This window comes from Siphateles boraxobius, unplaced genomic scaffold, assembly GCF_051911475.1.
Source record: "Siphateles boraxobius isolate OS27281-9 unplaced genomic scaffold, OSU_SipBor_1 24, whole genome shotgun sequence".
Lineage (NCBI taxonomy): Eukaryota > Metazoa > Chordata > Actinopteri > Cypriniformes > Leuciscidae > Siphateles > Siphateles boraxobius.
Window position 1 is genome coordinate 19,447,501 of NW_027508855.1, and position 24,539 is coordinate 19,472,039.

The window sequence follows — 24,539 nt, forward strand, 5'->3', positions numbered from 1 at the left end:
TTTTGTTTTTGTTTTTTTGTCGTTTCCCATTATAAATGTTTAACATCCATTTATGTCCATTCCACAGGAAAACACATAGATATACATACTGCAAAACACAGTAACACAACTAAAACTGAGTCAAAAACTGGTCTCAGAACAGTTTAAGGTTTAAAGGGATAGTTCACCTGACAATGAAAAGTCATTTATTCACCCAAACCTTATAACCTCTTTTCTTCTGTGAAACACAAAAGGAAATGTTTAGCAGATCTTTTCCATGCAATAGCAGACCGTGACCGAAGGGCTGTTAAACACCATGAAATCATTTCAATATTTGCACTAGTCTTAAGTTTGCGCAGGAACATGTGAATACAGAAGACTCCATGTATATACTGCACAAGGCGAATGAACTGTGAAATTATGCTTTTTGGAAGTTGAAAGTAATCACTGTATGTTTTAATTGCATGGAAAAAAGAAAGTGAGTCAATGATGAGAACATTTAATTGTTGGGTGTATCAACTAGACATCAAAATCCTTTTACCATTTGCACAGATTCAATAATTGTATTCAATTTTCATTAGTCATTGAGACAGTGTATACACTTTTTTTTTAAATTAAGATTTATGCATTTGAATTGCATATAAAATTTTCATCCATTTGAATTTCACAATTTTAACTAATAAACTTAATGTGATGCATATTTGTCAGTCATACATAAATAAAACACGTAAGATTTCTGTGATTGGACTAATAAACTGAATGTGTTTACATACATAATAACTAGGTTTATGTATAAATCCAATTTGTTTCATACATTTTATTTTATTAAGTCAAATAGTTGCAAATAGCTAATACTAAACTACGACAAATCGTATAAACTAGTGCAGAAATCTTTACCCGTTTCTTTTATGTATGATTGACAAATATGCATCACATTAAGTTTATTCATTTTTTATGTTAAAATTGTGTAGTATTTTTCATGCGATTCGATTCTATAAATTTTGGCCTAAATATTTCTTTTGAGTGCAGTATCGGCTCAAATTGCACTGACGTTAAACTCATTGTGCCGAATGTGCAAACAGGGGCCGCATGTACTCGACTCTGGGCCCTAACTGGAGGGTCCCTCATCACAAGTCCCCCAGAGGCCGCAGCCATGCCCACAGGTACCAACTCCACTGGGTCAAAGGTCACCACCTCCATTCCTCTGGGGCGTCGGGTTCACCTGTCTCGGCATGCAGTCTCTTCTTTAACATCCCAGTTTTCCCTCTCTTTCGGGTTTAGACCAAAGACTGTCATGTCTGTCATCCGTTTTCTCTTTTCCCAGATGTCAGGATGTTTATAGACCAGGATTACTGTATTTATAGAAGAGAAAAGCTCTGTTCCGAAACCTAATGAGCCGCCTTACGGTCCTCTGTCCTCTGGGTCTCCTAGAGACTTCCTTCTGATGCAGCAATCCTAACTGGAGTGACACTGAACATGGCCATCATTCACATAGAGCTTCTCACATTTACTTTTCCATTCAGTCATCTAGCACAGGGGAGGCAAGACAGTGCTGTAGAAATGTAAAAGTAAATAAATAATAAAATACAAAATTTAACTAAATAAAGAAATGTATAAAATAAATAAACAATAATTAAGTTAAACAAAATGATTAAATAAGATTGATTGATTAATTAATTAGATTATAATAAATCAATTAAAAATTAAAAATAAATTGTAAGAATAAATACATGATAAAAAAGATTACAATAAATAAACCGCCCTAAAAACAAATAAACTATAACAATTACGTTTAAATAAATAATTTATAAAAACATGAATTAACTAACTGAATAAATAAACTGAGTAAAATAAATATACAATAACAATTAGGTTAATATTTTCAAGAAATAATTACAAATAGGGTTAAAATAAAACAAACAAATATTTAAAATAAAAACAAATTTAAATTTGTTTAAATAAATAATTAATCTAACAGTACAGTACTATAGTGAGTAGGATAATAATGCATAATAATAATGTAATATAAACTAAATATTTTTTAAATAATATTTTACACAATATAAATTGGGTCTCTATAAATGAAAGTATATACAGTGATGTGAATAAGTTAGGACACCCATGCTAAAGTTGCCTAAAAAGGAAATTGATCTTAATGCCTTAATTAGAAAAATGAGGAAAAATCCAACCTTTTAAGGACACTAATTTTCTTTGTGTATGAATAATGTATCATAAATAAATAAATGTTCTTCCTTAAAATACAGGGTGCATAAGTCAGGACACCCCTATGTTAAACTCCCATAGAGTCAGGCAGATTTGTCAGGCAGATTTGTTATCAGGCCAATGTGTTATTACACCCCAAGTTCATTTTGCGCCGGAGTTCTCCTTTAAATTAAATAACCCATTGAAGTATCAAACCAAACAAAAGTCCTTATGAGGACGTATATTTCTGTTGTTGACCTTCTGGAACGGTTTACATTGAGAGTCTGCATAAGATTCCTTGAGTTAAAAGACTCAGGCAGCTCACTGGGTTTTGACACAGAGCCGGTATCTTTTGAGTGGAGTGTTTGTCTGGTGAAGGGAATCTTTCTGTCCTCTTTTACACTCTCACATGCTCATCTTTACTCCATCACATCCTCAGATCAGATGTGAACTGTAACTTCTGTTCTCTTAGGGCTCATTACATGGAGCATCTATCACCATATGTGCACTGAACGCTCCAGGCTCTCCCTCACACACACACACACACACACACACACACACACACACACACACACGGGTCGGTTGTTGTTTTGGAGGTGTTCAGCTAATGTGTTTTCCCACTGTCAGTCCGTCAGTAGCAGAGCCCAGTGTGAGTCCCGGAGAGCCAGGCGTCACGATGGAGGGGCCGGTGAAGAGGAAAACCCTGATGAAGGAGGGCAAGAAGCCTAAGGTAAAAACATATCACACTGGGATGATACTTCAAAACTCTAATAATAATAATAATATGTTTCAATCACTGTAAAATAGAATCCTGTTAAAAAACGGTAAACTACTGGCAGCTGTGATTGCCAGCATCATACCATAACAATACGGTACGTTACTGTTTTTGAAACTAACATCTAAATACCGTTTTTCAGCTACAGTATAAAACTGTAATATAGCTGTTTAAACATTGACAGTAACACGCCGTATTTTTACGGTATGATGCTGGCAACCACAGCTGCCAGTAGTTTACTGTTTTTTTTTACAGGATTATTTTTTACAGTGATGCTTCACAATAACAGCAAAGAACAAATAGTCAGTGCATACATATGGACAATAGACCTTTGCCCAGTCCAAGACATGAGCGATTGCAGTTGCGTATCACATTCCAGTGGAATATAAACAGACACTAGAACAGAAACAACACTATTTACAGACAGCTTAGAAGGTGGGCAGTTGAAGCAAAGGTCGGATGCAAAAGACTAATGGTACATAATTATACATTATGACTGTAATACAGAGTTCTGGAAAATGTTTAAGAAAAACATGACTCTGTAACTTTGTTTTGTTCAATAATAAGCAAGTTCTTCATAAAACCATCTTCCAAACTCTAATCCCTAATCCGTTAAGCCTCATATAATTATTTATATTTTACGAATTTCCTGACTGCATACTTTCATCATTTGTCCATGCATGTTTACATCATAAACATAAATAAAAGAAAGAAAGGCTTGAAGCCACAAAATTAACCTCAAAACGAAAATCATGTTTGCAAGCAAAAAGGAAAAGCAACAGTACACATAATAAAACATCAATAAACATATTACATATTTTATATGTAATACTTTTTTTGCATAGCAGCACAGACTAGTTTCACAAAACACTGGTTATGTTGGTAACAATGGCAATCCCTAAACCAGCTCAGGTCTATTTTCCTCAAAATAGCCGTGCCAATAGTTTCCACTGTTGTACCTGATCTGATATTAGCAATCGTTGTCTAATGTCAGCGTTGCCAACTAACTTATTTTAAAACAATTGATTTCAAGAAGTCAAAACCGCATATAAGCGACTTGCCTGCTCATTTTTTAGTTATGTATATTTGTTATTAGGAGAGTTTTGGTGTCATTAGACATTTGTACTGATAAAGTGATCATCTGTATTCATGAGCACAACTCATAATGACCAAAACAATATTCCACCACAAGTAACGTGTGCTTCTACTGTTAGAGGACCAGAAGTCACATTGTGTAGTTTAAATATTTTTCAGCATTTGCCGATAACTGGTGTATAATGATATTTCTGCATTTGCTTTGAAATGGCATTGAGTAACTGTAGCATCCAGATCACATACTTCTACAACATACTTTACAAAGAAAAGGATGCAACGGGACGAAGTGTTTAGCTTCAATTGTATTTGGTTAAAGGTTGCATGAGGTTTCAGGACCTTACAGGACATTACGTTTCAGAAAACATTCACAATTCCCCACAGGTGTTTCTGTAACTTTGAGCTGAATAGTTGATCAAGCGCTCCATCTAGTGACCAACATCTACAAAAACAGGCCATAATCTACCTGCCTTCTTTGAAACAATGTATCTAGAAAGAATATCCAAAAGGTTTTCCTTGATATTAAAATAATCAAGGCATGTTTTACAATGACATCTTTGAACTAATTTAACAAAAGTATTTATATTGCCGAAAAGTCATAGTCAGTTTTGCCCAGCTCTGTGCAGTTGTATAGTTAATTACTGTATGTATGCATGTACACTAAGTTTAACGTCTGTAATATTTTGAAAGAAGTCTCTTACTAAGACTGATTTTCTGAGTTGAATCAAAAGTACAGTAATATTGTGAAATTTTATTATAATTTCAAATGGGTTTTTTTACTATTGTAATATATTGTGAAATGTCATTTATTCCTGTGATCAAAGCTGAATTTTCAGCATCATTACTCCAGTCTTCAGTGTCACATGATCCTTCAGAAATCAGTATAATATGATGATTTGCTGCTCAAGAAACATTTATGATTATTACCATGTTGAAAACAGTTTTTGCTGCGTCATATTTTTGTGAAAAGCATGATAATTTTGTTCAGGATTATTTGAAGAATAGAAAGTTCAAAAGAACAGCATTTATTTTAAATAGAAGCTTTTGTAACATTATAAAATACATTATTGTGATTTTTTGAATAAATGAATACAGTCTTGCTGAATATAAGTATCAATTTGTTTTATTTTATTTTTAAATCATAGTGATCGCAAACATTAGTGTATATGTATTATGTGAAATGTTTTGTTTGATTATTTGTGTAGCTTGCCTCATGGAGCCGGTATTGGATCTCACTGTGTGGTTCGACTCTGATATTCTACAGATCTAAAGCCCTGCGAGCCGCTGAACGCAAACATGTGAGTGTTTCTGCATACGCCTCGCTCATGATACAGGCCAAAAAGAATATCAGAGCAATTCCACATTTAGAAAATAGAGCAATAAAATCACCAAAACATTGATGGAGGTTTATGTGATTCTTTTAAAAAGAAAAATCTAGACATGGAAAAACTGCATACAAGATAAAAATAACATCTTGCTCCTCAAAACAGTACAAGTCTCGTGCGTGTAAGAAAGTGTCGGTTCTGGGCTGGATGGTTGTTCTGCCGGATGATCCGGATCAACCAAACATCTTCCAGCTCAACGATCCTGATAAAGGTACATCTCTTCCACAGTAGTTTTATATTTCACTTCACAAATAACTGACTTGGTGAGTGTGAAATAGATGATAGTGATATATATATATATATAGTGAACATGATTTCACCAAGTACCACATGTTCCTGGATCAACATCGTTGTTGATCCTGGATCAACTTTCCAATTAACCAATCAGATTTGAGTGACAGTTTACAGTTTATGTCAAGTTTAAGCTTAGAGCCAAGGTGAACTACTTAAACATCAGTGTCATTCCCCTATCATTACCCTCTGATTTTAGGGAAAAGTTATGGGTAGGGTTAGGTTTAGGGGTAGGGATTGGGTAAGGGCTACATTTTGGGACGGGAATGTTGATCCAGGATCAACAAAATATGTTGATCCAGGACCATGTCTTACTTGGCAAAATCACGGTGGCCATATATATATATATATATATCTATGTATATACGTAACTTGAGCAGAATCTCTGTGTTTCCTAGGGAATGTTTACAAGTTTCAGACTGGAGATCGGTTCTCTGCGATCGTATGGCACAAACGTCTGGAGGAGGCCTGTCGGAGAAGAAGACCTCAGGTATCCACAAATGTGTTCTGACACCAATATTTACATGTTAGCAATATAATTCTTTTGAGATAGGACTGGACGGTATGACCAAAATTGTCATGGTAAAGAAATGTTGGTATATAACGATAATGGTACATATTGTAATATAGTTATTTTTGATGGAAATTGAAATGATGGATATTTTTGTTAACAAAAGAAAGTCTGGTATTATGTGTTACTCACAATGTTAGACTTAAGTTCAAATCAAAAGTTTTAAAACTGTAATATAAATATATTATTCAATAATATTATATTCGTTATGATAAAATGTTGAACATCAATTTTAATAGTCTATAATATATTATATATTATTATAAAACTATAAATTATGAATTTAAATGTTTTCATTTATATTAAATACATTAAAATATAAATTGAACAAAATGAAGCGTCTAAATTCTGATTCTATAGTAATGCATCAGATTGTGACGTTGCTCTGCTACTGTGATCATCTAAACTCCAGCATCATATTGTACAGCCCTAAACTATTATCTCAGCATTATTACTGTATAATACCATAATTGCTATTTCCACTCTTTTAGATACCAGCGAATCTCATGTCATTTGAATAAACTTGTGTAGCTCTCGCCTGAAGACGTTTATAATGTGCCAAAGGCCCACAGAGATTGAGAAGAACATGTTTAGTTCAGCAAAAGGGCAAAGAAAGAGCAAAAAACTTTCATATTGAGAAGTCACTGAGCCGAAGGACAAGATCTGTTCCACCGGCCCTCCATGACCCAACGTCCACAACTGACATCGAGATGTGTGTTACAGTCCACAACTATCCACAACTGACACAACTGACATCGAGATGTGTGTTACAGTCCACAACTATCCACAACTGACATCGAGATGTGTGTTACAGTCCACAACTATCCACAACTGACATCGAGATGTGTGTTACAGACCTGGACCTGGAGGTTTTTCGCACTAGTTCTGGTAAAGCATGTGGGAGGAAATTTACCGTTTCAACTCCATCATGTCTTCAATATGGAGACTTTTGGGTCTCGAGGTGTTTGAGTCGCTGTCGTGGACGCTTCACTGAGCATGTTACTCGAACACATGCATTGTGGGAATTAAATTGAACACAGAAGCTTGAGATGGGCATCGATGTGCTGATATAAGTGAGTTTTAGAGGGAAAGAGAAAACTTGAAGTGTCTCTGTTGGAAATCCTCTGAAGCCGAAGACTAAAAAGCCAAATTAACAGGCATTTGCTCCTAGAAAGAGCCGTAACAAACAAAACACAGATGTATGATCCTCAAAGAAGAAGACTTAAACCAGCGAATGACTCTCATCAGTTGGTGGTTTAGTTACACACACACAACGGTTGCCAAGATCTCTAACCATATCTCTCTTTTAAGCACAGTGATTTTTATTTGTGGAAACCGCTATGATGTGAAAATGACAGATCTGGTTGAAGGATATTTGTGAGTGTGACTTTACAGCAGGGATTCTGTATCCAGTGTCCGTTTTAGACATTTTATACTCGGAAAAGCTTGTCTTGGGCTTTAAGTATTTACAAATTCTCATGACTTTCCTGTAAAATGAAGGTATTAAGTAGGTTTTGCTCACATCTCACAACTTAAACCAGCTGAAATATGTCCAACAAAAGCAAGCGGTTTGTGTTCGTCACATTTAATTTTCTTTGAAAGATTTTCTTGTAACGAGACAAAACATTTTTATATCACTATAACTCAAAAACAACCTATTTTCCATTCAGCCCAACTCATTTAGCACAACTGCTTCCTTTGAATTGTGAGATCAAGTACATTATCATTGAAAAAATTCATATGTGCTCACGTTCACTTACTGGGAGAATCTCACAAAACCTTTCAAAAACATGTCTATGTCATATCCTATGATATTTATGTCATTTTACCCCCAAATGAATAGAAAGAAATAGGTTGAGATATTTTTCTTAAATATTTGTTGCATTTGGACATTATTTTCATGACAGTTTAATTATTTATAAGTACAATTGTAAGTATTTATAATTCATGGTCATTTTTATTGTACTGCCTTTAATTTATAGTTAATGGGTTTTTCTTTTTAATTATTGAATGTTTTTTTTATACTGTAATGCAATTAAGATGTGCTTAAAATGTACTTAATTGTCGTGAAAATGTCACGGATTTAAAAAGAAAAAAAATGCTGAAGACAGAATAGGCTCAAATTTATTTATGCAAAACATAATTCCTTATAGATATCTTTTGAGTTTTGGTGTGAAATGTGACCCGGTCATGTTTAGCTGAGATGGTTAATGAGATACTTAACTGAAAATAGTTTTGATTTTGAAGAGATATCTATTCTTTTATGTCTGATTAATATATCAGTTTAGTTAAGAATGTGCAGCATCTGATGGCAGGAAACCATGTTTTAGCGTTTAGTATTGATTTGAGATGCTCATTCAGATCGAGTGAAAGATCAGCACTGCATGGGTAATAATGTAGTCGTCTGTAAGTTCATTTCTCAAATTTCGTTCTGTGCAGGACTGATGATTGTAATGGTGTGTGTGTGTGTGTGTGTGTGTGTGTGTGTGTGTGTGTGTGTGTGTGTGTGTGTGTGTGTGTGTGTGTGTGTGTGTGTGTGTGTGTGTGTGTGTGTGTGTGCGTGCGCGTGCGCGTGCGTGTGTGCGTTCTAGAATGAAGTTAAACTCTTACAGAGGTGCAGTGTGTCTGTCACTGAAGGAGAAACACTGGACACACACTCCACAATCTCTGAGTACATTCATATTAGATTCAGAAATCTGACATGAAGCAGAATCAGAGGAATAATACTCTTCAGAAGGAAAATTCGGTCATTATATTCTCCTCATGTTGTTTGATCCAGTATGCTGGTTTATCATATTTGAGTTTTTCCATATAATGACCATTAAACCCCCCAAAATAATTAAAATATATGATACAAGTGCTCTTTGTGCATCATGCACACAGTGTAGTTTTATGGTCATTTTCTAATAATTGTGGGGGGTTTAATTGTCAGTGTGTGGAATAAGTTGCATGAATAAAGATTTTTTTTTGTATGTACTCTTCCTTGGAATATAGTGTAGGTTTCTATGAGACTACTGTACTTTATATGAGCTTGATGGTGAATCACAATGATCTTTAACATGGAGAGAGCTCATCAAAAATGTGTCATTTTGTGTTCTACATTAAAAATGTAAAAACATAGAGGTTTGGAACGGCATGAGGGTGAGCGAATAATGATAAAAATTTAATTTTGGTTTGAACTATGCCTTTACAGTGAATTGTCAGATTTATTTAAAACACTCTTGAGTCTAATAATATTGCAGCATACAAAACTGACTCTTGGTAGTTATTACAAGTTATTTGTTTTCTATTCTTATTTATCTAGCATCAATTTTGCCTTTCTGTGAATGAATTAAACTTTTTTTGTTGAAGAGACATGTTTTTATTTCTGTATTGTCTGAGCGTTCGCTTTCATAAAACACACAGACACACATGTACAGATGCACTACATGTACGTTATGACTGTGAATTCACTCTTGTTGTGTTGCCATGTAAATATGTTGCTAAATTATTTTTTGTTTGCCATTGTGGTACATTGTGGTTTATCAGCTAAAAGCCTGATTCTTCTGTACTATTAAATGCAGTGAACACAGGTTTGTCTTGTTCTGCATTTTATTTTCATTTGATTTCTGTAAGTTAACATTGACCATTTGTTTGTGGTTTGAGATTATGAGAATGGTAAAGATCTGTGGATATTGCATTTATCGGTGGTTAGTGCACCTGAGTGTTATGTTGGTGCAAACTAAAACAATAGCTAAAGATATCCCTCAATATCTGAATGATGAGTAAAGAAAATTGCATTAATTCTTCACAATTTGCAGTTATGCATTTCAGTTTTATAGCGATATCATAAAACGTGTTTGTCATGTAGATTTACAAGTTACTAATACAATTGCAAGATAACATGCATGTTTATGACCTGATAATACTAAGGGGAAAAAAGCAATTTATGGACTGAAGAAGATTGATTGTTTTTGTAATGTTTGCTCAATTTAAATTAATTTAATAATATGTTAATTTATTTTATTTTCAGTCAATCTCTAATGAAGTCTAAATTTATTCTGTCTTCCAGCTTCCCTCACTCGTGATTTTATTTGTAGGCCTACCTGGAGCTCAGGAACACATTAGTCTTATGTAACCTGGTTAATGACTATCTACTTTCTTTGCAGCTCATTTCAACCAAGAACCGCCACTGAGACAAGAAGAGACTATTTGACTGTAAACCACGTTTCAATATTTTTACCCCTTTTATTGCATGTGCAGCGATGGCAGAAGAAAGCATAAACAGCCACCTGACATGTGAGTAAAGACCACTGCTTTTTATATCCGTTATTCCCTAATAACAATGATTCAAGTTCACAAAAACTCAGTTCGCATTGCGAGACATAATCGCGGACGACACGATATATTATAGCCTAGTTATGTTGTTGCAGCCCTCGGCAACTCCACGGCCGCGCGAGCGATCAGCATTCTGGAAAATCCCCCGGATCAGAATAAATAGCAACACTAAAGGCGTATCTGGTTGACTTTCAGTTTATCAGAGAGTGAAAGAGCTCGTCGTTTGCTCTCACTGCCCGGCCTCGGAGATTCCCGGTCGGCTCCTGGGCGAGCATAAACCATGCTTTCTGTTTAAAGAGTTGTTCTTACAACAGTTACCGAAGAGAGTGTTCGTACCCCTCTTGCAAATAGCACTGTGACTGACTAGAGAGAACTAGCACAGCTGGTATATCAGGCAGCATCACACAAGTGTACAACTAGGCTACTGACTCAGTGGGCTGTGTCTGTCACTGTTATGAGAGCTGCAGCACAGTGTTCAGAGTCAGACCATCTAGACAGTAAAAGAAATGGACACAGCGACCCCCTTGATTTCAACGGAGAAAAGTGAAGCCCATTAGAAGCATTCACTTCCTGATGGCTGAGCGACTGCACGGGCTCAAACTGAGCTTGACGATGTAGAGCAACCTGTCTGACAGTTGTAAATCTTCTAGTAGTTGTACCCAATACCAAATTATTTCCAATTCCTCAAAAATTGTTGAAATATTTTGTCCCGTTGCTTATGGACTCTCTATCGGTGGGCTTCTCCCTTGACTTTATGCCTCCATGTCCCCCCGATTGTCTCATGGACAGTAAAAGATAGCCTGTGAGCTTCTCCTCCTGCCTATTTGGTAATTTCGCTAACGGTTATGACGCAATCGTTAGCCTATTTTTACAAAAACGGCTTCTAGGGGGCCATAACATAAGATACAAATTAATTGAGCCTATTATACATTGTCGTGTTTCTTTAGAAATAAATAATGGACAAATGAAGTCTTTGGACGCCTCAGATGTAAAGTTATTCGCTGTCAAAGTGACGCCAAAATGAATGGGAGTCAATGGAATGCTAACAGCAGGTGATGGTCTGCTACAATGGCAGCCCCCAAGGGAGGCTTCAGTTTCCGGCTGATGGATTACCCCCTTGGTTCAGACAGAGAATGTCTAAAAAGGGGAGAACTTCCACTCTCAGTAAACTTCCGGCTTCTGAACTGGTTGCAGTTCCACTCTGGTTCTGGAGTGCAGAATGAATGGAGCTATACCCCTCAAAATCCACTTTTCTCAGGATATAATGTTTTGTCTAGTAATTTGAATGTTGTATTCGAAAGGAGATGCAAAGAACTTTCTTTTAGAGTCACTTATTTGCTTTAAAAAGTCTTTTAAAATGTCAATGACGTCATACACATCGTATGACCAGAGATACTGCTTTACGGCATTCCTTCAGTCACTTTGGTGCTTTCGTGCTCTGCACCAGAGAATGTCTAATAAGGGACATTAGACGGGCTCTGTCTGCACTTTCTTTTCTCTCAAGCCATTGACAACACAGCTGACACAGGTAAATACACATGCTAGTAGAGTTTTTGTTTTGTTGTTTTAAAAGACCACGCCCGAAAATACATGTTGTTTTTTAAGGTGGCAATACTATACCATATGTATCCTGTATTTCCTAACACAAGAATAAAAAGAATAACACAACAAGTACTCAAATTCAATTTATTTTCCGTGTAAATTTTCCAGTCCCGCTTCAGATGCCACAATGTCATCAAGCGGTATCTCTGGTCGTAATCAGTCCTTCACTGACCAATCAGCGTTTATTAGCAGAATGCTAGCGTGTAAGAAATCGAAAGGACATAAGTACTCGTTCATTCAACTTTCGACCTATAATAACCCATGTTGAACTTGCAAAACCTACAATCAAATCTGAGATTTCTCAACGGCAATCGGGTGAAAGAGACAAATTTAGCCGTCTAGCTCCATAGAGTCCCAGTTATTTTGCACTCATGGACGATCGCCCCCAGTGGAAGTCTGGTGGAACTACAACCAAAATTCAGTACAAAAGGACTTAATAGGGAGTGGCCAGGCTCTCCGTAGACGGGCTCTGGTATGCCTGAACCAAAGCTGTTCGGACCAATCAAATTGTCAGGACGGGCTTTATGCGATGATGGTCAGATGATCAACAGTAACGTAATCATCCATGTCACCAAAGAGCGTTTGGGTTGAATTTGTTTACAACAAAGAATGGCTGCCGCAAGAGAATTTGTGTGTAGATTCTGTTAGATGTAGACAGCGCATTCATTTTAAAAGATGAACAGAGAACCGCGATCAAGGCATCGAGGCATCGATCGGAAAGATGTTTTTGCCGCCCTTCCTACGGGATTCGGTCTATCCAATTGATTGCAGATGCATTTTTTTTCCTGGTTCGGTTGAAACACGTCCCATAATCACAGCCCAGTGGAGCAGTATCAGACTCACGTTCCTTACTAGAATCTGAGTATGACAACGTCAGGCTACCGCCCCACCGCCTATAAGGTGTGATATGTCGGGGTGGTGATGGCGCAGTGGATAAGACACATGCCTTTGGTGTGAGAGACCCGGGTTCAAATCCACTGTGAGACACCAATGTGTCCCTGAGCAAGACACTTAACCCCTAGTTGCTCCAGAGGCGTGCAACCTCTGAAATATAGCAATTGTAAGTCGCTTTGGATAAAAGCGTCAGCTAAATGAATAAATGTAAATGTAAATATGCAAGCTGTGCAAGATCTTTGGCTGAATCTGTCACGGTTCATGGGTTCACTGACTCATTCTCTCACCCCGGATTTCCACCACCTGTGGAACGGCTGCGGTTCCGCTCCGGACGGCGGAGTCAATAGGTTTCCAATAAAGACAATGTGTGTATTTTCACTGACTGCGGAACGGCTCCGACTCCGTCCCATCTCCGGCGATCCGCAGCCCTCCGGAGCAGATACGCAGAGCTTCTATTTTTGCCGGATGCTGGAGAGCTCTGCAGCAATTCAGCACAGGGCAGATTGTTTTATTGAATGATCATACGTGAATTTGCGAGATCTTGTTGGTCCTCGTGACTTCAGCTGTCAGTCATGGCCGCAGCTGTTCCGCAGTTGGTGGAAAACCGGGGTAAGTGTGTGCATGTGTCAGTTGATTTTTGCTGATGCGCTACTCAACGCCAACTGCGGCTCATTAGCCCTGCTATAATGCCTGTGTAATGCGTCCTGTATTGTCAGATTGTTTGGTGTTACCTTGCTTTGTTCCTGGTTGTGTTTGAGTCTCCCTGGTCTTGTGCTGCGTCTCCTGTGGATTTTTTTGTTCCTGTCTGTTTTTTTATCGTCAGCTGGAGTCATCTTGGAGGACACTGTTGCCCATTGCGTGCCTTCGCTCCCAATAGTGAGTTTGCATCTGCTCATGCTTCACCTGACTCTTACCTTCCCTCTTGTCTACAGTCTTCAAAATAAATTGTTATATTTCACACTGGCTACTGAATCCTCCTTTGTGTTCATGACAGAATCCCTTTTGTCCTATAGCATAGAGAGAGTCCAAACCTTCTCCCGTTCCTCTCCTGAAACGTCCACCCAAACCTCCCTTTTCCAGGTCAAACTGTGATTCCCAAGTCCCCCAACCCATACGACCAATTAGGTCGTTGGTCACTACCTTCAAATACAAAACATAAGAGCGTTCACTTAATTGGCCTGCAGCTAGAGATATAGAGAAATGCAACATAAACTTTCGCCTTAATGCATTGTGGGTTTTTTATCTACCTGCTACCAGTTTACGTCAAACTCTCCCATTTATTCGAAAATATGGATTTTTGTTTACTTCAACACACATGCAGGTAGGTTTTGATGTTCAAATCATATATATATCAAATTATAAAGTTAGTTTTCATTGTGGTATTCATGTGAAATTCGCCTGTAGTGGGAGTGGAATCATGTAAAAAAGCCATACATTTACTAGGCTTTACCATAGTAACTGTCGATCCGCCATGTCATGTGAAGTTAAAGAACAGAAACCGCATCCCATACCATGCATCTTCCACCATAACCGTAGATAACCATGGTAACCACAACACTTGCAATGCTTTTTACCACAGTAACTGTGTTTTTATTGTGTACTATTGTAGTTAAAGCACAGTAACACAATGATTTAATACCATGATTTTGCCACAGTAGATGTGTTTTATTGTGTACTTTTATAGTTATAGCAGAGTAACACAAAACTTACCATGATTTTACCACAGTTACTGTAGTTGTTATGTGGTATTTGTAGTTAAAACACAGTAACAACATTTACCATGCTTTTACCACAGAAACTGGTTTCACTGTGTAGCCTACTATTTGTAAAGCACAGAAAAAGCACACAGTTTACAATGGTTTCACCTACCATATTTTTAACTGTGGTATTTGTAGTTAAAGCACAGTACCACAACACGGTTTTAACTTAGTATGTAAATTTCCTGTGGTATTTATACACTCACCTAAAGGATTATTAGGAACACCATACTAATACTGTGTTTGACCCCCTTTCACCTTCAGAACTGCCTTAAATCTACGTGGCATTGATTCAACGAGGTGCTGAAAGCATTATTTAGAAATGTTGGCCCATATTGATAGGATAGCATCTTGCAGTTAATGGAGATTTGTGGGATGCACATCCAGGGCACGAAGCTCCAATTCCACCACATCCCAAAGATGCTCTATTGGGTTGAGATCTGGTGACTGTGGGGGGCATTTTAGTACAGTGAACTCATTTTCATGTTCAAGAAACCAATTTGAAATGATTCGAGCTTTGTGACATGGTGCATTATCCTGCTGGAAGTAGCCATCAGAGGATGGGTACATGGTGGCCATAAAGGGATGGACATGGTCAGAAACAATGCTCAGGTAGGCCGTTGCATTTAAACGATGCCCAGTTGGCACTAAGGGGCCTAAAGTGTGCCAAGAAAACATCCCCCACACCATTACACCACCACCACCAGCCTGCACAGTGGTAACAAGGCATGATGGATCCATGTTCTCATTCTGTTTACGCCAAATTCTGACTCTACCATCTGAATGTCTCAACAGAAATTGAGACTCATAAGACCAGGCAACATTTTTCCAGTCTTCAGCTGTCCAATTTTGGTGAGCTCTTGCAAAATTGTAGCCTCTTTTTCCTTTTTGTAGTGGAGATGAGCGATACCCGGTGGGGTCTTCTGCTGTTGTAGCCCATCCGCCTCAAGGTTGTGCGTGTTGTGGCTTCACAAATGCTTTGCTGCATACCTCGGTTGTAACGAGTGGTTATTTCAGTCAAAGTTGATCTTCTATCAGCTTGAATCAGTCAGCCCATTCTCCTCTGACCTCTAGCATCAACAAGGCATTTTCGCCCACAGGACTGCCGCATACTGGATGTTTTTCCCTTTTCACACCATTCTTTGTAAACCCTAGAAATGGTTGTGCCCTAGAACCCTAGGAATCCCAGTAACTGAGCAGATTGTGAAATACTCAGCCCGGCCCGTCTGGCACCAACAAACATGCCACGCTCAAAATTGCTTAATCACCTTTCTTTCCCATTCTGACATTCAGTTTGGAGTTCAGGAGATTGTCTTGACCAGGACCACACCCCTAAATGCATTGAAGCAACTGCCATGTGATTGGTTGATTAGATAATTGTATTAATGAGAAATTGAACAGGTGTTCCTAATAATCCTTTGGGTGGGTGTAGTTAAACCACAGTAACTTACCATGCTTTTACCACAATAACTGTGTTTTTAACGTCTACTATTTGTATAAAGCACACTAACCACAGCACTGATATTACCAGAGTAACTGTCATTTCACTGTGGTATTTGTAGTTGAAAGAGTAACACAACACTTGCCATAGTTTTACCACAGTAACCATACTTTTACTGTGGTATTTGTAGTTGAAACAGTAACACAACACTTGCCATGATTTTACCACAATAATCACAGCTCTTGTCATGCCTTTGATACCTTTTTGTAATGTAACTGTAATTCAGTATTTTTTTTACTTGAAGATCACATACTCCTCCATCTCCCACAACAACCTTTAATCCAACAGCTCTTTTAAGAGGCCATCTCTCGCAAAAGCTCCATATATATACCTGATTATATATTATAACTTTTTTTATTACAACTGATTTGCTTTAATGAATGTATCCTTATTTTGTGTGTCATTAAAGGGATACTTCACCCAAAAATGAAAATTGCACATCACATACATGACCAGCGTCGGCCAATAGTAAGCCTACGTGTGACGTACAACACAGAAGCGCTGTGCTGTTACACTACGTGAACTCACTCGTTCAATAAAGTCGTTATTTTTGCTGTTTTTGTGCACAAAAAGTATTCTCATCGCTTGATAAACTTAAGATTGAGCCACTGTAATCACTTGGACTATTTTAACGATGTCTTTAATAACTTTTCTGGGCCGGCAAGTTTCAATCCCATAGAAGCCTATGGAGGATTGATCCAGCTATCAGATTTATACAAAAAAATCTTAATTTGTGTTCCGAAGATGAACGAAAGTCTTATGAGGCTGGAGGGTGAGTGATTACTGACAGAATTTTAATTTTTGGGTGAACTATCCCTTTAACTTTCCTTAAAGTCCTTCCTCTCAAATATTTTGGTCACAGGTCACATTTTTAACACACTCTCCCGACATGTATATATTTCTCTTTGTTTCAGCTGAAAAGGAAAAGGTGAAAAGGTTAAACCTGTATTCGTGAAGAGGGATGAATTTGGCCATCTTGTGCGTTTACGGAGAATGCAAAAAGCTGCAAAGGCAAACATTTCCAATGGTATGTCTGTGTTGGTCTTAACCATTGATAGAACATCACTGCAGTTACATTTTGCACAGCATTTGATGTTTCTTATATTTTTTTTTTACATACCACACGGCCCCATCAGTAAGAACCCCTAATAAAGTGTCATGTCGAATTATTAAGAATTCATACAATTTACCAAATCAGCAAATTCATATGATACTGTACAAATATACATATATTTGTACAATATGCTGATGCAGAGCGAGGTATGCATTTTGTTTGCTCCTTTTTAAACCAGTTTTAAAAGTGAAATAATCAGAAATTAATTTATCTGTTTCATGAAGATGTGTAAATGAGTATGTATGAGTACGTTAACTTTCCTATATTTTCGTTTTATCTGCAAACACGGACTTTTAACCGAGTGATGCAGTGTGATTACAATATGTAAAATAAGTCTCTGTTGTCCCCAGAGTGTGTAAGTAAAAGTGTTAACTCAAAATACCCCACAGATCATTTTTTACAGCATGTTAAAGTTGTCCCTTTTTGAGGGTCAGTAAAAACGCGTCGTTTCGTGTGTATCCCTTTTAATGCAAATGAACTGCTGCTCCCAGCACAGAGGGCAGAGCTTCACAAGCTCCTGTGTGTTAGCAGCTCTCAGACAAAGACTAAAATATCAGAAACTCTTCTGCCTTTTATGTTTAAACTGGAGTCGGACAATGATGGAGAGACTCAAGAAGATGTGACAACATGTAGAATGTAACAGGACGTTTCTGAATGGTTAGTTGATGAATTTATCTTGCTGATGTGGAGTTAACTATCTTCAATTAGCATATTCTGTCATGATAATCTATAAAATCGGTCGTGTGGGAACTGTTGTAAGATGCCTACAGAGTGGCATGCTATTGCATTTGCGTAACCTTTTGTATTACATGTGAAAAGACTGATGCGACAGCTTGAGCAGACTCACAAATGTGCTCTACTACAACAACTTTTCCTCTTCTCAACATGGACTGTGTGTTCTGGGGGTGGGGTTTATGTAAATTTTAGGGTTAGTGATGTCACTAACCTGGGAGGAATGTCGTTTAGTCACTACCAGCCATTTGTTGTAGTCTTTAAAAAAATTATTTCTTTTAAAGCTTATATTCCTTTGTTTTGAACTTTGAGCGTTGTAACTTTCAAAGGCGACATGATCAGGTCCTCAGGGCTCTTGCAGATACTATCACCGCAGCAATTCAGAGTAGTAAGAGTCAGCATCCCTCCAAGCAAATCATCTCCTTTGTCAGAGCTGGGGAGAAGCCACATCAGCAGCCATGCTCCCCAGGTGGGATCCTCGCCAATGCAAGAGACTGGCAACTTCAAGTGGACCTTGGATGGCAGCTAAAGTTCACGAATCACATCACGGCCACTTCACTCCGCCCAGACATGGTGATTACATCGGAGTCGACCAGGCAGGTGGTAATAGTGGAGCTTACTGTCCCCTGTATATTCAACATAACACAACGCAGAGGGGTAGCCGTTTCGTAGCGAGGGAGACATGCACGCACAAACCGGCTACACGCGCACTGTGGTTATGTTGTCTGCCATTAAGTGCTTAAGCTTTTTAAGTCGAGTAGAATCTGATTGGCTGTCAAGGTTTTTATTGTTCGTCAGCTGGAAAAAAAACATTTCTCAAAGTCAAGTCACCTTTAATTATATATAGCTTTTTACAATACATATTGTATCAAATCAGCTTCACAGTGATAACATGAAAATAGTACAAGTTTGTTTTCTAGAAGAAAATTGCATCATCGTCCACCTGAAGTAAAGCAGATCAATAATATTGTTGAATATTAAATATCCCCAACTAAGCAAGCCAAAAGCCAAGGCAACAGTGGTCAAGGAACCAAAACTCAATCAGTGACAGAATGGAGAAAAAAAAACCTTGGGAGAACCCCAGGCTCAGTCGGGGGGCAGTTCTCCTCTGGCCAAAGAACAAACAGTGTATGATTTTGATTCAGGCAACATTACAGGTCAGAAGTCAGATTGGATCAGAACATTCACAATATTTATCCAGTTCAATCTGGTTGGAGGTCGGAGTCATCACGCCGGTATGGAAACGAGTTTGTTGAGGTGTCCATGTGGCCTTCACAGGGCTGATGAGGCTGGCACTTCAGGATGCGTTGTGGTCATATCCAGGCGCAGGTTCACCATCTGATCTGGATACGGTCCGGATCCGGCTGACTTCAGTAAACCTCGTAATAAATGGAATGACTAACATTAGCATAGATGCCATTCTTCTTACGATGTAACAAGTACATCGGGTGTTGTAGGAAGTGTCCCCGGTTCCGGCTGACCTAATCTATGCAGCCTAATAATCATTTAACTGATTTGAATAATAGAAATGTATTATGTTCTATGTGAATGCCAGGTAAAAGAGATGTGTTTTTAGTCTAGATTTAAACTGACAGACTGTGTAAGAATTCGTTAAGAGCTCGCTCAAGTACCGGGGAGCTAAACCATTTAGTGCTTTGTAGGTAGTCAGCAATATTTTAAAATTTATATGATGTTTAATAGGGAGCCAGTGCAGTGTTGACAGAACCGGGCTAATATGGTCGTACTTTATTAATTGTTTATTAATTCAAAGAAATATTCATTTCCGGGGAAGGGAAATGTCTTTCTTACTGTACAGTACTATTAGAGCATGTAGTCACAATCTAAATCGTAAAGTAAACTTCGTATACAAGCAGAGAATCATAACCAATTACATATTGTGCACAAGTTTTATTAACAAAAATACGGAAACATAACTTACATACAAACAATTACACATTCATTCATGCATTCATAGGTAGATGGTTAAAGTGACAGAAAGAAACCGGAGGTAGGAAATGGAACTATGGAAAAGATCCATTTAACTATGAAAAGAACCATCAATATTATCATCTTCGAAGCACCTTCTTAAAAGCATACTTGCATGGCCTTGCAGTGGACACAATTCTTTAATTTGTTGAAAATTGACGTTTGTTGGTTCTGTGAGTGTCAAATGTTGAAGTTGCAATCCTTTTCTTCTCCGTTGGATGAAGTTGGGAGAGTGAAGGCCTAGCAGGCTGTGGTCACATGGGCTCCGGTGGGGGGTCCATGCAGACTAGAGATGCGCGGATGGGCTATTATTTCATCCGCAACCGAATCACAAAACTCATCATCCGTCCGCCATCCATCCGCACCAACGTTTTTGACCAATTTTCAAAACTGCACCCGCCCGCCATCCGCTGATTGGGCCATACAAGGCGCTGCTGATGACAGCCGCGAGACTAGAAACCGCCCGCCACCCGCCCAAATTTAATTAAAATATTTTTTTTCGTCACGTCATCCGCCCGATCCGCGGTTTATCCGCGGAGTCCGCGGCTGTAACCGCCAACCGCGCACCTCTAATGCAGACATCAACCCGAAGAAGCAGCAGTGAAGGCCCGAGGAATAGAGGACTGAGGCCCCATCAACACTACTGCATTTTAGTTTAGAAACGGATAATTAAAACGAATACGATCTCCGTCCACACCAGCGTTTTAGCTGCGTATTAGAACTGATCTCCGTCCACATTAAAACAACTGAAAACGCGGATGACGTGACTATTCACCTACACTGGGCATGCGCGTAGGAATCAGATTGACTATTCCTCAGATTTCGCTGAGGTTGATAAGTGCCGATCTGGACATTCAAAAGTTTTCGCACCATTCCTCAGGAACCACAACTTCATTGATAAAATTATCCCACCATGCGCTGATTCTTCCCAGCTTAACCCAAAACCGACGCTCCATGTACGGTCGATATCGCCGCTGCACACGGGAATTGTCACAGATCGCTCGAATAATGGCTTGCCTCCGGCGCATGTAGGCAGTTATAGCATTGTAAAATGCAGAATTTACTTGCACTAACCTAACTGGTAGTCCAGGCTGTCGTTGTGTGTTTTCTTCCGTTGTATGACACCCAATCAGAGAGCCGAGCGTGAGCCTCTGCGTCATCGTTTCTAAAGTCCTCGGTTTTGACCCATCTTCACTAAAACGCCCTCCGGAGATTCAAAACGCAAAACGGGGCCGGTAGCGTTTCTACACTTCTCCGTCTTAGGTCTTCGTTTTTGCCGTTTTAGTCTGGACGGGAGGTGCAAACGTAGCAAAAGGTCTCCGTTTCTAAACTAAAACGTAGTAGTGTGGATGGGGCCTAAGAGAGTAAATGTTGGGAGTTGCGATGGACTTCTTTTGCGTTGAATGAAGACGTTGTGCCAAACTCCTGAGGTTGTCCTGGATTCTGTTGTGGTTGAGAGAGTCCTTTCTCTCCCGAATGAGCACATGGCTGGTTTGGTCAAGGCCCGGGGCCCTGGGGCCCTGTTGAGGCCCCGCAGGACAGCACAACACCGCGAACGTACCGAGAAGTCAAGAGAGCGAATGGCTGGTGTAGATGCAATATAAAGCCTGAGAAAGGTCCCACCTCTCAGGGTTGGCTCGGTCAATAAGAAAGGTGGAAGTTCCAGGCAGGAGAATTTGGTTTATGGCTCTTTGTTTCAAGGGTGCTCATTTGCATGTGCCTGCTGGAGGGGTGGTAGCCGATGAAGAAACTATGAAAGATTCTTGTAATACTAATATGTTATTGTTATCGACATATCATGTACACAGTCATTTCGATCTTCAAAGTACCAAGTTATAGAGCCCAAACATTTTATAGGTGAGGTTACATTGACCGTTGGTTCTTATCAAAATAATCCACAGCATCAAAAATAAAAATTAATAGAATTAAAAGACACTACACAAACAGTAAATCATTCACAATTTTTCTGGGGTGTAGGTTCATTTTATAGATCCGTTCGTCTATGATTAATGCATCAAAATTTTTTTTGAAGTCTGTTTCTGTCTTGGATCACATGATCACATTTTTTAACAGCAATAAAACCAACTTATCTGATCGTAGTCATGGTAACCAAAGACCCTTCTTGCCCTTGTTGGGGGATGGGACCACAGATCCCTGAGTGAGTTTTAAATATTATATGTTACCTAAAACAAATAATTGTCAAGTCAAGTCAAGTCACCTTTATTTATATAGCGCTTTTTACAATACAGATTGTATCAAAGCAGCTTCACAGTGATAACATGAAAATAATATAACAGAGTTTGTTTCTAAAAGAAAATTGAGTCAACGTCCACCTTAAGTAAGGCAGATCAAAAATATTATTGAATATTAAATGTCCCCAACTAAGCAAGCCAAAAGCCAAGGCAACAGTGGCAAGGAACCAGAACTCCATCAGGTGACAGAATGGAGAAAAAAACCTTGGGAGAAACCAGACTCAGTCGGAGGGCCAGTTCTCCTCTGGCCAACAAAGGAACAGTGCATGATTTATGATTCGGGCAGCATTACAAGTCAGATTGGATCGGAACATTTAGAATATTTATCCATTTCCATCTTTTGGAAGTCCAAGTAATCACGCCGGTGTTGAGACGAGTTGTTGAGGATCAGTGCCGTCCACCATAGAGGGTCCATATCGCCGGTGTTGAGTCGTCTCTTCACAGGCTTTGTGATTGGCGTATCTGAAGTCTCTGTGAAAGGCTGGATACAAACTGGAGCTGACGAACGCCGTTTTTCTCGGGACTCGCGTCCCGAGATAACAGCAGAAAAGCAAAAAGGGAAAATAATTAGCGTAGCTGCTGTTCATAATGATTTCCATAACACGGGCGTAAATGATAAAAAACATGAGGACAGTGATTCTTGCGTCCCAGAGTCACCCCCCTCCGTCCCCCACTCAACGCAGCCCTGCTTACTGACCTCTACATCCCTCCTGCTGCTGAGACCCAACCACAATCTCACAATCTCTCCGCAACCCAACCATACGCGCCGGCCCGTTTGACTAAGGCTATCGAGCCCCACTGTCGTCGTTAATGCAGGTTCAGTGGCAACGGTTCCGTATGGCATACCAACTACCGCAAAACACAATATCTACCCAACCACCCATCATTCACGCATTGTGTCTGATTTGTCTCAGTCGTTACAGATCGTACTACAAACAAAGAGTGTGCAAGCTGATTTTGTGTATAGAGGGTCTCGCCTGGTGGTACAGTACCTGGGGAACTGCGTGAGTCGCTAGTCCGCATGGCACATGAGGGCCATCAGGGGATTGTGAGAACAAAGCAACCCCTGCGTTAAATGTATTGGTGGCCCAGAATGGACACACTTGTGGAAGAAAAGATTGCCGCCTGTCAGTTATGCCTTTCTCTGGATAAAACTGCGAAAACCTCTTGTTTGCCACTTCAGCCTGTTCCTTTACCCTCTGCACCTTGGGAAAAACTGGCGATAGACATTGTGGGCCCTTTTGAGACTGCTGTCTGGGACTGTAGATACGCTCTGACACTCACTGACTATTATAGTAAATGGCCCGAGGTAGCCTTTACTGCATCTATTGCAACAAAACAGGTGACTGCTTTTCCTACCTCTGTCTTCAGTAGAGACTGCAACCCGACCACTCTGGTGAGTGATAATGGACCTCAGTTTACTTCCCTAGAGTTTGCTGAATTCCTTAAAGAGAGAGACATTAAGCACATTCGCACATCTGTGTATCATCCAGCTGTAAATGGAGCTATTTAACTTTTCCACAGAGTTCTGAAAAGTACAATTCAATCAGCAATCCTACAATCAGCACCATGGAAAGCAACAGTGACTGACTTCCTGAAGATCTATCGTGCTACACCTCATGCTGTGACAGGTCTTTCCCCCTTCAAATTACTTCATGGGAGGAAAATGCATACCCGCCTCAATGTCCTGAAACCCTCACCTTCTGGTCATGAACCTAAACAACTGCAGAAGCGTGTTTCAGCACGTCAGGATGTCATGAAATATCGCTTTGACAACAAGCATCGAGTGCATCTTTCTTCTTTTCAAAAATAGGGATAAAGTGTGCATAAAAAAGTCAATACATGTACCAAAAGGACATCCAAAATTCACTCCTCCAGTTGAGGTTAGGAAAAAAGTTGTCCCTTACACCTACCTCTTAGACGATGGAAAGAAGTGGCATGCATCGTGTCTCGCACCTCTGCCGACTAATGCTCTGGATAATGGACTGACAAATGATGAAAACCTGATTCCCTCATTCCACCGTCTGGAAATTCAGTGTCTTCTGATGATTGTCCACATGAGACACATCAAAGACGTGAGCCAGGTTGG

At 39.1% G+C, this 24,539-nt stretch overlaps 1 protein-coding gene across 2 annotated transcripts in view; it reads left to right on the forward strand.

Annotated features, from left to right (window-relative positions):
• The window catches only part of LOC143749271 (ras-specific guanine nucleotide-releasing factor RalGPS1), a 136,436-nt gene extending 126,570 nt beyond the window's left edge, over nt 1-9,866 (forward strand). The window contains exons 15-20 of one of the 2 annotated variants that reach the window (XM_077241816.1): nt 1,062-1,142; nt 2,809-2,911; nt 5,254-5,346; nt 5,539-5,644; nt 6,123-6,214; nt 6,787-9,866. In XM_077241816.1, the coding sequence (XP_077097931.1) occupies nt 1,062-1,142; nt 2,809-2,911; nt 5,254-5,346; nt 5,539-5,644; nt 6,123-6,214; nt 6,787-6,816 (505 nt within the window). In that variant the 3' untranslated portion in view covers nt 6,817-9,866. The remainder of the gene's footprint in view (nt 1-1,061; nt 1,143-2,808; nt 2,912-5,253; nt 5,347-5,538; nt 5,645-6,122; nt 6,215-6,786) is intronic. The other variant, XM_077241817.1, reaches the window with a different exon arrangement.
• Nucleotides 9,867-24,539: the final 14,673 nt, after the last annotated feature.